Genomic DNA, 15,390 nt, shown 5'->3' with positions numbered 1-15,390 from the left:
CTCGGACGATGACAGCTAAGATGCTTTGTTTTGAGTTCCTGTTCTGCGACACTCAGACTGAGTCACTCTGCATTTCTCTCTCCAGTCTTCAACTTCCATTGGAGAAGTTACTGCTCCTGCTTTGTGGTGCTGTTAAAGAGTGGGGAGATGCAAAAACTTCAAGAGTTGAGAAAACATGCTTGTCGTCTTGATAACTCGAAGTACACAAAACAACAATCAGTGATGTGGGGGTTCATGTGTGTAGCTTTGGAGACAATTTCAATACCATTCCTTTGTATTACAGTTTATTTTCATAAGCTGTTACACCAAAAGATTAGCACAATAAATATGACCCACAGATTTTTGCTTGTGAATGAGATGGTGCTGAAGATGCTAAGCCACCTTTAAGAGTTATCCATTATTAAAATGATTCTTACTACTGAGAAATAAATATTGTCCATCTGAAGCTATTAAGAACAGGTGTGTTAGATTCATGGCTGAAGTTTCGAAGTTATTTAACCTCAGTCTGTTTGGATTTTTGGCACAGATTAGAAACTAAGTTGGTTCCCAGGCACTTTGTGTATTTGATGTGTACTTCTATTTTTAATCTGTTGGTAATACCCTTTGTTCTGCTGCTAATATTTTTTTTTTCCATGTTAAGAAATACATTGTGGCTAGTTTGCTTATCTGAGCAAGCTTGCTCTATCTTTTTTCTGGTGGGATGGCACAGTAAAGAATGCTCACAATTCCCTCCTGAATTCAGTCCCATCAGAGCAGTGTCCAAAACAAATCCCTGAAATTCAGGCACCTCTGAGTCCTTGTTCTTTTCCACTTCAATCTCTTCATCACTGACTTTCTTACCCAAATTATTCTTTAGGGCTCCAGGGTTCTGGTTGATGCACGGGACAAACTGGGAATCCCTTGGCAGTACACGGAGAATGAGAAGCATGGAATGTTTTTGATGGCTTTTGAAAACAAAGCTGGAATGCCCATCGAGCCTGCCACATTCCAGCTGTACGTACCTGCACTGTGTGCCCTGTGGAGGGACTCAGGAATCAAGGAAGCCTTCAGCCGTCGGAGCGAGTATCAGCTGGTGAGTACAGCCGTTCTCCTGGTGGGAGGGGAGGAAACTTCCCTGCTGTATAAATATCTCTGCAGTTGAAAGATGGCTTGCTACGTGCAGGGTTTAGCCACCATGTGAGCTGTTTGTAGTTATGCTGTAAATCTGAGCACTTCAGCAGCAGGAACAAGTGGCGATTGGAGCCAAACTTGAAAAACTACATGGCAGTGAGAGGGAGTGGAAAAGTGCTCGACTGGATAAACTGGAAGAGCAAGAGGAACCAAAAAAGGCAGGAATTGGTTGAACTAAAAATATTTTAGCAGCTCAGTAGTTCTGTTCATAGTAGGTCGCTGATGAAGGCACACTTAATTTGTAACTTTCCAGTCCTGCCAGCTTGCACTGTATTGATACTGGCAAACTGTTCCTGCATGCAGATCTTTTGAAGTGAATACACCACCCATTCTGGCTGCTGCTGTTTGACTGTTTCTTTTCATCCTGATGTCTGCAAGTGAAATTTGGATAAGCAACTGAAAGATGACAGTGAGCTTGAAAAATGTGCAATCTTCCTTGCTCTCTTGTTATTAGGTTTTCATGCTCTAGCACCAGAGTAACTACACTGCTGGTGTGGAATGTGTTTCTGACAGCTGTTCATAATCCACTCCTTTTTATTCCTGTGCCTAAGATGGAGGTGTTTTTTTTCTTTTATTCCCATTCCCTGGTCAGTAAAACAAATTAGTGATCCATGCAACATCGTGTCTCTTGTTACTGGTTCTTAGGAGGTGATACTGGATGATTTTGATTTTTATGATAAATGTATCTTTGTGAATTTTAGAGTATTAAAAATGGTTTAATCTGCAGATAGAATTCTTTGTTTCCAGTCCACGGACTGGATTCAGCTTTTCTTAAAGAAAGTAAAAGTGAGATTTCCCATTCCTGGGTATGTTATAAATGTCATCTAATTAGAGTTAGAGCTTAAAAACATGCATCTGAATAGTCTCCCTTAGACCCTTACAAAGGAACTTACTGTGACTATGGAAAGACTAGAGAAATTTGTAGTGATGAGATTCTTGTTGTTTTTTCATGCTATTACTTCTTTACTTCTCATGCTTCTCCAGTGTTTAATAGTGTAGCTAAACTCATGATGTAGACCTTAGATATTCTTGTCTCCACTATTAAGATACCTGTTTGAATCTTAACGTGCATCTTTGAAAACAGTTTCTTTTGAAGTACCTTGAAAATGGCTAAAGAACGAATAAAATGAAGAGGTGAAATCATCACAGGATGGTAGCTAAAATGTTGTTTCCTTAGGCTCAAAAACAACTTGCATGTTACTACACTGAGCATAGAGGGGGGATGTGCTGTGGGGAGGAGGGGAGATTGGTTCATAATTCCTAGCATCTGCAGAAACAGACTAGGCCTTTGCTGTTCTGCTCTGTTCAAATGTGGAATAAAAAGCTGGTTTGTGCCACGGGGGACTTGCATTTAACATGAGACAACTACTAAGAGAATCCAGTATAATGAGCAATAATTGCATCAACTGCCTATTTGTTTTTTCTTCTTTTCTCTTGGAAACACTGTGATCAAGCTAGAGTTACATTCTTATGGAGAAATTCAGATTGGGATCATGTGGGATATTTATCCTTATTCTGGTTAGCAATAAAATTACATCAGACTGGGGTGGGGGGAAGTCAGGCTCGTTGAATAAATAGCATTCCAAGATCAGTAGGCCTACCTCTGCATTCTCTGGCTTTGAGAGGAGGATTAAACAGGAAATACCAAAAAATAAAAATAAAAAAGCTCTGCAGAAATGAAGCATAGAGGCACGCGAGTGATCATTTAATGTATCCTCATCTTCAGCATCACTGTGTAGTTCTATCGTATGTCTCTTCGGATGGCATTCATGTGACCTGCTTAGCGTTACTAGGGCAACTGAAACTGCTGCAGCACCAGAGCTGCGAGCTTGTCAAAGCAGAGAGAGTGTACTACAGAGTGCACTACAAAACACTATTAGTAGCTCAGTCCTGCTTTGTGCATCTGTGGCAGTAACACCCCAAAACCCCTAGATGCCATTCCTTTACTTTGCAAGCTGCATCACTGGGTCACCTCAATTTCTAAATTAAAAACAAACAAACAAAAAAAGCCCATTTATTAAATTTATTTTTAATAGGTTGTTCTCGAGGATACAAATGCTAGTTTGAGATTGATCACTAAACAAACTTGAAATGTTAATAACTTGAACCTTTTCTTTGCCTCGCTTCTAGAGCCAGCAAAGATCTGACAGGCCAAGTGCGTGGGGATTAGAACCAGGACAGCTTTGGTTGTTTTAGTTTTATATTTTTTAGGAAGTTTAAAGCAGGTAGTTTAAGGAAATGCCTCATTTATAATTGCATGTAGTATATATAAACCTATACCTCGATTTAGTTTAAGCCCTCCCTGGAAACAGATACATGTAAATAAATAAAAGCCAGGTTTAGCAGACTCCAAGGAAATAATTCTTTCTGAACTGGCTTTTGCTAAGGCTGAAGAGAACCTCTGATTCAGCAATCCTTTTCTTATTTAAAGTAAGCTATTTAATGGAATATGCGTGATTTGAACTGTATTTATTATCCTTATCCTCGTTTTAAAATCTTCTCAAGTTTAAAGCTTTACATTACTGTGGTCTTTCAAACGTTGTCCAGATACATTCAGAATTGACGACCGTGCTCAGCACTCCTGTTCTCTTCACCATGGCTTTAGAGTCAAGTGAGCATCACCTCATTTTATTATTGCTCTTATTTGGCTCCAGCAGTTACTTCTCTAGTCAATGCTGTCCTGACTTCTAAGCCAGAGGATTTTATTGGTCTGTGTTTGAAACTTATTTCATCAGCAAGCTGGGTAGCTTTGCTTAAAAACAGAAAATAAAACATTTTGGCTGGTAATCAGCAGCTGAAAATTGCAGCATGCAGGTGTCATCTGATGGGCTGTAGCTGAGCAAAAGGACTGACTCAGCAGCAGGAAACTTGTTGAAAGAAAATGGCTCCGACCATAACCGTAGGATCTGAAAGCTACTGCTCTGGGACCACAGAAGCTGCCTCTGGGCATTTGAGTGTTTTCTGCTTCATATTCAGTGCCTAAAAGTGCTGGCTGTAAATCCCTGTCTGGGTCTTTGAGCCTTTCAGAAATGAGTGGGTGGATTCTACAATGACAGGGTACTTTTCTGCCTCTTTTTTTTTTTTTTCCCTGCTTTTCTTAAAGCAGACCAACCAATTTCACTTTCTTTTCACAAACCTCAGCCTCTCCCCCCGCCAAGTCTGTCCCCACCGCCCCAAGTTCCTCTGTTCCTTGTATACAAGCCAAATTGTTCAGGGACAAACGCTTCATTGTGTTTGCTATATTGTCACGGCTCTGTCCTCCTTTTTTAACTACTAGAATAGGAATTCCTTTGTAATCAGTATGTGATTCTTCTCTCTCCCTTGCCCTCATTATCGTACAGCATTTTCTGTCTGTATGCTAGAAGAAAGGAATACATTTATCGCGTGTCTGAAAATGTCCTGTAACATTTTGATCTTCTGCGGTTGCCTGCGGTGGCTCGGGCAGCTGGGTGTTAATTCTTCCTTCCCAGCAGGTGGAGACAAATTCTGAGTGCTTCCTCATAGTAAGGGACTTGGGATCGCAGGTATACTTCAGCTGGAAGGGAAGGAACTTCAGTTTGAGTCTGTAACAAGTATTTCATATTCTTCTGAGTTCAGGTGTGTGTACTAAAATAAGCTGAAGGGGTTTCTTTTGTTCCCATAATAATGCAAGTTCCTACAGTGTCGTAAAACATGGAGATCAAGGTCAACATAAGGATCTTGTTGGGCAGATGGTGGTTTTGTTACTTTTTTTTCCAGTGGGAGAATGTGAGAAGCCATTCTCTTTGTTTTGATGGTCTAGAACCAAGCTTACAAAGGGAATGGAGGTCCCTATTGGCACGGTGGGTAAAGATGGGCTAAATAGAGCTCCTCATGCAAGGAGGGGATACTTAAATCGTGGTTAAAACCAGTTGCGTGTCACATGCTAGCACTATCACAGAGCTCATACTAAAAGTGGGCAGATTTGAAAAGCCAATCATCTGGTTTCATTGATATGTTAAAGTAAAATGTCATTGTTTATATTAGATTAGGGTTTTAAAACATGCATATTGTTTTATCTCCACCCTAAATACTCTTAGTCAAAGCAGTATCTTAAATTGAATAACTCTTGTTCTTTCCCTTCAAAATACCAAGTCTTTCTGGTCTAACTTTGTATTTCAAGAGCTCTTGAACTACTCCAGTGGTACAAATTATCTTCTCATCTCCTCAGGATTGATGGGGCTATTTACTCTGAACTCCAAAGTGTATTAGCAGTTAAGGCAACTGTGCCCATTTATTCAAATGCAGCCAGACTGGTTTCTGACTTCTGTGTTCACAGATGCTTTACCTTCTTACAGAAGAGTGTGGCAATGCAAGGAGGTTGCAAAAGGAATCCATTTTAGTTCAGTCGTGCTTAATATGCAGGATATACTCATGATCCACCTCTGGATTATCAGTCTAATTACTACTATTGTCATTATCTACAGTTGTGAAATTGTTTCTGATGTGTAATAGGTCCTTCTAAAAGTCAACATAAAGAGGAAGTTGTTTCTGAGCAAGATGTAAGGGGCAAATATAGACGAAAACTTACTACTGTGTCTGTAGTTATTTTTAGATCTCTGTTCAGGGAATTGCATGGAACACTTCCAGTAATATTTCAAATACTAGGAGACTTGTGAAGCCTTAAATGTGGGAAGCCTCTGGAAAATGCCTTTCTTTTATCCATTTCTTTGGGTGTTTCTGGGTATTGTACTGAAAGAGTGATAGTGCTGTAGAACTTAGCTTTCACTTCAACTTGTTTGTTGTTAAATTACAGTAAGATTCTGTTATCTCAGTTATGTTAGAATTTGAAATGGGTTTCATCTGGCATAGGATGTCATAATAACTTCAAGGATCATTAACTTGCCAACTTTATATAGCTTAAATAATATCCTGTTCTGGATTCATAGCATGGTGAATTATGTAGGTGTGTCGTTCAAGTTAAGTATCTAAGCAAGACTTTGGCATGGCAATTAAGTACTGGAGGCCTAAATTTAGTTCTGGTTCTGTCCTCTAATCCCAAGACCTGAAATGGTGCCGGTTATGTTATGTAGTTCGACTCAAGGTTGCGTAGTATAAGTAGTTAATTGCTTAAGTGTGATACTGCAAAGCATTGTGTCTGTACTGTAGTAGGAAGGATTAGCAGTTGGAGTCCCTGGATTTCTAATCCTTGTTTCTAAGATCAAATAGGAAATTTCTTTTTCAGGTCAAAGTCTCAACTGAGAACTGTCATAAAAGGTGGCGTTTTATTAAAGGAAGGGAGAATTAGTGAGTTTTAGGTCAAATTTTATTAAAACTGGATTGGTAGCAAAGCAAAATGTGGCTAGGAGCCTTTGCACAAGGTTGTGTGGGTGTTGGCTAATGCTCTACGTATAGCTTGTCAGTTTGTATATACAGAAGTTAAATACTCAGCTTGCACAGTTCTGAAAACAGATGTTTAAAAGAGATGCTAACAGGCCTGCTGCCACTAGTAGAACTCCTCTAGCAGCGTGGTGTTTGGCTGTACCAGTGTATTGCTGGTGTGTTGTGACAGTTTGGGGGATTCAGATTCAGTACTAAGCTGGGGCAAGAGCCAAGTCAAGGGTGCCTTCATAACATGTTGTCTGTCACCTGAAGCAAGGAATGCTTCACTTGATAATGTCAGTTTTGCTATAAGCGCTACTGAGGAAGAGGTGAGAAGCTGTTTAAATTAAAGTAGGCTGGATTCAAGGGTCATAAATCATTTTACACTTTGAATCGCTTCAAGTTCTAAGAAAATCCACTTGTGCAGTATCTTCTCAGTAAGAGTAGCCGTATCCTCAAGCAGAACCACCCACAGAAAGCTTTGTAAAATAGTAAAGCAGTTATTATCTGTTCTTAAGTCACTTCTGCTATTGGAGAGAAGTAACAAGAACCAGGAAGGTCATAAATTATTTTTTCAATACAATACAAATGGGGAAGTGTTAGAAAATAACAAGTATTGCATTCTGTGTTACCTATGAGAAGTCTCAAGCAAGGATTACAGCCTTCTGTACGAATGCTCTTGTGAAAAGATCAAGATTTCTGACATTAATTGTTCCTGGCCTTAAACTGTGACAAAATGCAACAGCTGGATGAGATGCGGTCTGCATGGAATAGAGAAGTTGGAAAGTAACAAGCAGATCACATATAATAAATAGATAACAAGAAATTAAGATGCCTACCATATGGGAACTGAGACAGACACTGAATATAATTAATAGGGAAAGGCCTGTGCTGCTGACTATTCTAGAACCCTGTCTGGTGAATTCTTGGCACTGTACAGTTCTTCCAACTCTTTTTTCCTCCCCCTTTTAAAGGTCAAAAACTTAAGGCAAAATCACCTCTGAAGTCTGTAAAAACGTACAGTGTGTTCACACACTTCATTAATTCCCCACTGTCTGGATACCAAAAGGTTGAAATTTAGACTTTGTGTGGTCCTACTTTGTACCTTTTAGGTTCTTGGAGGTAGATTAAAAAGCCTGGTAATTGTATGGCACTGTGTAAGCCTGTCTGTAGGAGTTCTTGCTTTTGGCCCTTGGATGCCAGTAAATCTTGACTGTAGTTTTGGTGTGGTTAAGGTAACGCGAGAAACGGCTTCACAGATACAGCTCCCATGTCGAAAATGCTTTAGTATGATTTGCATCTCGCATGATGGTTTACCATTTTTGTGGTCAAAAAGTTTCTTTTTACTTGTGTGTTTTATTAAGGGTGAACTTTTGTTTCCACCTCTCACTTCTTGAGCCAATTAGAGAACTGCCTGGGTGTCCCCAAAGATGAGCAGAATAAATGCACTGGTCGTCCTTTCCTGTGTGTGTGGTAGTGGCTATAATTTGATGTCTCACCTTCAGCCATAACAGCTAAACACAAAATCAGGTTCTTAGGCTGGAAAAGTCCTTTTGACTCCCGACTCTTGAGACTGAATGCCACCCTGCTTCTGGAAAGCTTTCATTTTATTCTGCATAAAATAATTAGAAAAAATACTCACTATGTCTGTCTTTGCAGAATTGTTGTTCTAACTCCTAATTAGCGGTATTCTAAACCTTGCAGGACTGTATTGAATATAAGGATTTGTTCAGAGCAAGTACAGCTGTAATTAATCTTTGCATTCCCATCAAGAAATGCTGGCACATGCTGTGAGAAACAAGGAAGGAAATTTTCAGTTCAAGCTGTCTGAGCCAGTACCCCACTGCAGCTAAAAAACATGGGAGTAATCTTATTCCTTCCTAGTGTGTGGGAGAGTTCTGGGCAGATACAGATCCAACCTGGTGAGTTGACTCGAGCCATTGTTTTTGCTGTTTAGTTTCCACCTCCCATTTCTAATGGATCTCAATAATTCAGGAGATGGCAGGATTTGCACCAGGAAAGACCATAGAGGTTCCCAGTAATGAGAAACTTACTGCAGAAGTCTGGGCAAGTTAAGTGCATTTAAAGGAGAGCTCTCTGCCTGACTAAGGGTGTCTAACAGTTAACCACTGAAACTTGGTGGAAACTGGAGAGAACTCATACTGAACAATGAGCGTACAGGTAAAGGTTTGGTAGTGCATGAGGACAAAATAACTGTTATTCTAGTCACAACAAAATACACGTTATTCTGGAGCATCTGTGTTAATAATTGTTCATACTAGAGTCTAAAAACATCTACAGAATATCCCTTCAGGTGGAAGGGCTTGATTGTCAGATGGGATTCAGTCAGTCTCAAAGATCTTAGCTGAAATGGAGTTTGTGTTTCCATGACACAGGTTTTCAGTGGTTTTGGTATATTAAAGCCACATGCAAATCTTCAAGATCCAGTAAGGATCATATAGTTCTGTAAAAGAAAAGTGGGCTCCTGTTGCTTCCTATGTGCTATATTAGTGCTTTTCTGCCCTCACACCTGGTTTCAGATGTTTGTTTTGGGAGGGGAGACTGTACAATAGAAGAGAATGATTTTCTGTAAGCCCATTGACATGGCTTGCTGTGCACCAAGAGCGCTGCCAGTTCCAAGGGCAGCCTTCTGTAGCTCTTCTGTATTTTCTCTGTAGTAAGTCCGCTTTCTTTCATATTGGGACTGGACCTTATCCTTCCCATCTGAAATCAGAACAGAGCACGAGTGATTTCAGTGGCCTTCCAAATTACTCCAAAGTGTTCTTTTGAGAAAATAGTAGTTGAGGTCGAGGCTTGAATTTTTCAAAGGGGCCTCTGAATTTAATAGGATAATGGTTAATTAATGCTTTAAAACTTTCTTGAGTTTCCTGGTTTCTAGGTCCTACATGGCTTACAGCTGCAAGTAACAAGCACAGATGTATGAATTAGTGATGCATGAAGAACTAGATCCGTTTTCATGAGCAAGAGTCACTGGTGTATTCCCTGGCTCTTTATACTTTAAAAAAAGGGATATCTGAAGTTGTTCTTAATGCACAGTCAATGTGACGAGTTACATTTAATAAGCTTGTGTTCTTGAAGAAGGTAGGATATGCAAGAAAGCTGAAAAGGAAAATGCAGGTAGAATCATTGGGTAGCAATAACTTGCTTTGTTGTATCTGTGCCAGCTATCCAAACCCCAATCGTTTGGTTAAAAAGTTCTTGTAAAGTCTTTCTTTAACCTACTTTTATCTTCCCTCTTCCTACTCACTCCCTCCCAAACCTGCCATACACTAAAACACTGAGTGTGTAATGCTAAGTTTGAGCTTAGTTTGGGCTGCAGTTCTGTGACAGTAATCATGGTGAGCGATAGGAAATGGTGGTTTAGGGAGTTCTGCCTTGCACTGTGTTCCTGTTTGTGTTGGCATAACTTTATTGGAAGCTGTGCTGTAAATGGAGAGGCTGATGTGAGGCACTGATTGTATGCACAGCTGAGGTGGTGACATGCTGTGGCACTGAGGAAGGAGCAAGCAGCTGGCATCAAACACGAGCACAATTTACCTTAATGTGAGGCTTGCCAGGGACTGATGGCAGTGTCTTTCTCAGACAATTGTTCCTTTCCTTCGTAAGTCTTTCCTCGTGCTAAAATAAGACATCTGTACTACAAGGATGCTGTTTAGTTCTCTCAAATGTTTGCTCTCCAAGTTGTCAGTGTATCACAAGTGTTTGTGTAACATTCAGAGTCAGGTCTCTGCTCTACATGTACACTGAGCTCAGAGAAGGGGGTAAGCTGAGGGAGGGAGAAACATTGTATTTGACTTGTTATTTTCAAGTGTGCAATGTTAGATATATTCCTATGTATGTTTGGGTAACGTGGGGATGCATCTACACAAGGTACTGCTCCAGAAAATCTTTTGAGAGTTCATGCTGCTACAGACTGATCAGCTGTGAGTTGAATACATGGAAGGAGGAGAGATGTTTTCTTCTCAAAGGAGAAGAGTAAATTTAGTTCAGTACTCTTCTTTTTCTGAACCTGTGCTAGCTGGGAAACCTTTCTGTTACAAAGCCAGAAGGCATGATCTCTTCTCACTAGTTTGCAGCTAAACTTAAAGCAGCTCTGTGGAGTGGGCATAATTTGCTATATTATTGACTTAGTATTTGGGGGAGGGGAAAAACTTCTTGGAAACATCATGCAAGATTTTCTGTTTGAGAAAGTGGAAAACATGTTGCTCTGAGAAGTAATTTATTGACACCTTTCAAATGTCTCCTCTGTATACAACACAGATTCCTGCAGTTCAGACTGTGGCAGACTTGTGCTTCACTTGGCCTTACTCCTGAACAAACTGTTGGTGTTTGTCCTTAGAAGGTCTGTTTCATTACCCCACCCCCAAAGCCTCTTAATTTGCCTTGCTTTCCATGATATGCACTTAATTCTACTTTGGGAAAACTCAGTAAAATCTCAAACTGGAAAAAAATGGTTGTTTGTTGATGGAACTCTTTCTCCTATTTAATTCTCTCCAAATTCTGTGTATTTAAGACTTTGATCAGTCTAGTTTCACTCTGGTCAGATTATAGCACTGAGTTAATGATGTTAGAGGTGTATTTATTGGGCAGGAGGCAAGAGAAGAGTCCATTATGTCCTCTTTTTCAGTTGTCCTTCTGGTGCAGCATATGCATTCTAGGCTGCAAGGAGCTCAGATGGCTGTACACATGGCTGGGCAGCTTCCCTACATTGCAGCTCAGGAGAATGTGACCAGAGCATTAATTGGGTTTTTTTTCAATGGGCCAGTTTGCTCAGCAGCTTGTAGAAGATTGTTAAACCTGCTTCAGTTTGCACTGTGGCTTGATTAATTTACACATGTAAATCAGGCCTTAAGGATGGAATGCAAGTCACTTATTTCAAGTCACTTATTTCAATTATTAGTAATTTACTTGAGATTTGTTTTAATATGCTTAAAGCACTCGATTCTTACAAAGCAAGTGCATTTATGTGTTTCAAGGTATATAAGAATAAAGCTTTCTATTTGATACAAGTCTATGATATTATGAAGGAAAAAAGCCCTGCAGTGATTTCTAATAACCCTGAGCTTCGTGATAGTTTGGTTAAGGGATGTCAAAGGGCTCAGATGTAGATGCACATGAAAATTACATTTGTCAATTCAAACAGCTGTTGTTTATGCAGCTACCAATCCCACCTCACTTTGTGAGTCCTCACTCAAGGTTATTTGATCCTTTAGTGTACCAGTGCCTGAAGAGCTTTATGTTTCAGCTGAGTCCATTCCAGCTTGGGCTTCATACACGAAATTCACGTGAGCTTGTACAGTAGAATGAAGTAAAAAATGAAGTAAAAAATGCAGGAAAAGTGATCCTGAGCATTTTGAAAGATAACAGGTTTTGTAATTAAATTTAAGTTACTTGAAGCCCTCTTAGTAAAACACCAATAGTACTGAAGTTTAAGCGTGCATTTGGAGGCAAATCCTCTTCTTCATTCATAAGTTATATGTAGTACATAAGTTCATAAGGGGAGAAATATTTTTAATGGTGGCATATCATAACTAGGTGTAAATAAATAAAGTGTTTTGAGGCGGCTGCTGTAAGTTGCATCACTCAGAAAACTCAGATTGCAGATGGAAATTGAGGTCTACTTCAGATCTTCGGAGGCTGATTTACTGCTCATCATCTCTTGGAATCAATACCAGGTGTTGGGACTGGTGCTGAAGCAGGAGATACGGGGTGGTAAGGAGCGTCATCTTTTGCTGAGTGAAACAGTCTCAGGCCCAAAGTACAGCTGTGAACTGATGAAATAGATGTGCTTTGCGAGTGACACAAAGAATTCTGGCCATCAGTGATCTAAGAGCCTAACAGGTATGTTTAAAGTTCAGACTTGATGCAAAGCAATATCAGGCTCAGTGCGAGTGGGTGAAGTTTGAGACCGAGTAGCTTCTCAGTACTGAGAGAATGCCAGTATATATATGAAATTACACTGATTTGAGGAGCCTCTGGGAAAGCAAACAGGAAAAAAGGGTGATTTTTCTAGTTCTGTGTTGGTCAGTGTCTTAGAATTAACAAGTACCAAGTTGTCATTGAAAAAGAAGAGGCTGTTTGCTCCCAGGGTAAATGATTTCTGGAAATACAGATGCAGGTTGAGAGGAATCCCCCCCAAAGATGTGTGGGTCTTGTTGTGTGTAGTTGAGTCTGCTGAGAGCTGAGGTAATGGTGTAAAACTTCAGAATAATGTAAGCCCAGTGGAATATTTTCTGTACTTTCCCATCTACATCCATGTTTTTAAGGGAAACAAACTGTTAAATAGCATGCCTAACTATAGCTAAGACTTAACATTTTCTGTAAGAGGCTGAAGAAACTTTCAGGTACTGAACAGCTTTCTGAATCTCGCAAGGTTCTGATTTTAATCTGCACTGCATCTACATCTTAGTTGGATGCATATGGACAAAATGAGAACATCTTTATAAAGTTTGTTCAAATAAATGTGTGGGATAAATGACTCTTTCCAGTCCTTTTAATTATCTTAAAAACAAACTTGGGGGGGGGGGGGGGGGGAGTATTAAAACACGTCTGAGCTGATTTTTATGCAGCAGATGGAACATTAGGGCACCTTGGAACACATGCTTTGCTGTAGAAGTAGAGTAGGAAGTCTCATTCTGTAAGATACTCGAGGTTATTCCTGTTGTAAATGCATTCAAGTTGCTTAGCATTCCAGCTGGCTGCCTGCCATGGAAAAGTCCAAGCTCAACATTCTCTCATGACTGGTGCTAGCTGTTTTTTCAGCCCACAAGATCTAAGATACTCTTTTCCCATCCCTTTATCAGATAAGATTTGAAAGGGAAACTCACTGGTAAACTGATTTCGTCTTGATCAGATAGCCAGCGCTGCTGACTAGATTCATCCATAAGGTAATATTTTTCTGTTGGTGTCTTTTCTAGTTCTGCAGATGTCTTCTGTAAACAAGTTTCAGGTTTGCATACTGCTGCTGGAAACAAAGCTCGGGGCTAGGACAGCCCAATGGGATTGTGCTTTATTCTTGATGGCTTGTAGAAACACCCAGTTGCTTTAAGATCTTCATTCATTAGAAATGCACTTTTTTCTTTCTGCCTGGCTGCTGTCCACTGAGAATAAATGGGATCATTTTCCAGTCATTGACCAGGAACTTGGATCTATCTATTCAGTTACGGCTCTGGACTTTCTTTTAACCATGGCAAGCTTGCTGCTTTCAGTCTCCTTCCCTTATGCATTTGGGCTGCCTGTGCTTGGAATGAGAAGTTGAGCTGGCGTGTGTTAGTTCAACTCCATCAAGAACCTCCGGTGTCTGAGATGAAAGGGTTCTTGCAGCAACTCCACACAATGCATTCCCTTAGTTGGCAGGGAAACAGGAAGGAATCCTTTCATGGATGCTTAGGACTAGATCTGCCGTCCACTGGTGCCAAGAGGAGTATGTGAGCTGGGTGCACTGATGTTGGCTACAGCCATCAGGCTGCTGCTCTTAAACCACGACTGTGTTTCTTCCACCCATGAACTAGCTGTGTATCTCTTTGTATCTGCTCCTGGGATCATTCTAGTTACTATTCATTGAGGGCTGGGAAATGCTAAATCATGTGCTAGTCTGCCTGAGGCTTTTGTTAGAATTAAAAATAATTATAATAAAAGCAGTGATTTAATTCTTCTAGTTTTGTGTGTGGCTGGTACCATTTTCTTTGCTATTTGCACCTGCTTTTCTTCCCATCAGTGTAGGTCTGCGAAGCAGTTGCAGAGACAGTAAGTAGAGGTAAAATCAGAACAACAGGGATCTGTGCTAATGTCTCTTGAAGCTTAGAATGGAGGACGAGCCTGCCTTAGTCTGAGAGAAAATTCCTTTCCTCCTAGAGGTATTTACTGGTGTGCATATTTGAGACAAATGGACAGAATTGCTAACATACTGTTGAGTAATCCATCTCCTCTACATCCTGTTGGTGAAGAAACACCTAGAATTTTGGGGAAAAAATGTAAGATGTTTTTTTCCCTGCATGGCTTCCAGAAAGAGGTGATGTGATGTATTTATTTAATTGCTGTAAAAAGCTGAACTGTGTGGGAGTTGTCCTTCACCACAAGAGCTCTGCTCCCGTTGAGTGTTTCTATAACTTCACTTATAGGAAGTGGGACCCTCAATTCTTGTTGCTGTTAAGGGAGCTCAGACTAGCCCGGACTTCTGGGAAAAAATGAAATAAATATTTGATCCCATATTTTTTCATATGCTGCAAAGCATACGGTTCAGCCAACGTGTCACGTATCAAAGCCGGATGAGTTTATAGAAAACCATCCTGACTTGGACAGACAAGCAGATTTTTGCATCGCCTGTTTGTACTGAGCTGACAAATAATGAATTTTTAAAATATTTTTAGTCTTCCAACATGTGATCCTCACATTGTATGACCACGCAGCAGAAAGAGGAGGTAGTTTTTAGAAGCTTAGAAGCAAACAGTACATTTTGTAGCTGGTATGTTTGCAGGGTACAGATAGCGGTGACTTGGATAAGCTCTGGAGTTGCTGGATGGGAGCCAGCAGCTCAGGCTGTTGTTAAGGAGGAAGTTACAGGAACCTGGTAGTTACAGTTCTGTATGGCTTAAATAATGAGAAATGGTTAAGCCTCTGTCTTGGAATTGGTGATTGAAAAATTAATGTTTGCCTTGTGTCAGTAAGGGTGAGCGCCCAGACAGGATGTAGATAATATCTGCAGGAGAGAATTACAGTGTAGAACGGGCATTAACATTTCAGCTTTTTGGGACAATTTGGGTTACTTCAGGATCCTTCTGAGTGGATTCTGAGCAAGCACAGACATGCTTGTCTCTTCAGAAAATAATGCTTTAGAATTCTTCAGCTGCTGTAGAGAAG

General features: G+C 40.2%; 1 protein-coding gene across 2 annotated transcripts in view; it reads left to right on the top strand.

Moving 5' to 3' along the window:
• GNA12 (G protein subunit alpha 12) overlaps positions 1 to 15,390 on the top strand; it is a 38,865-nt gene that overhangs the window by 10,440 nt on the left and 13,035 nt on the right. The window contains exon 2 of one of the 2 annotated variants that reach the window (XM_015876839.2): positions 857 to 1,072. The exons of the other annotated variant lie outside the window; for it this stretch is intronic. Coding sequence (XP_015732325.1) covers positions 857 to 1,072 — 216 coding nt within the window. The remainder of the gene's footprint in view (positions 1 to 856; positions 1,073 to 15,390) is intronic. 2 annotated transcript variants of the gene reach the window in all.

This window comes from Coturnix japonica, chromosome 14 (assembly GCF_001577835.2).
Source record: "Coturnix japonica isolate 7356 chromosome 14, Coturnix japonica 2.1, whole genome shotgun sequence".
Lineage (NCBI taxonomy): Eukaryota > Metazoa > Chordata > Aves > Galliformes > Phasianidae > Coturnix > Coturnix japonica.
This window is presented reverse-complemented; position numbering and strand designations above follow the sequence as displayed.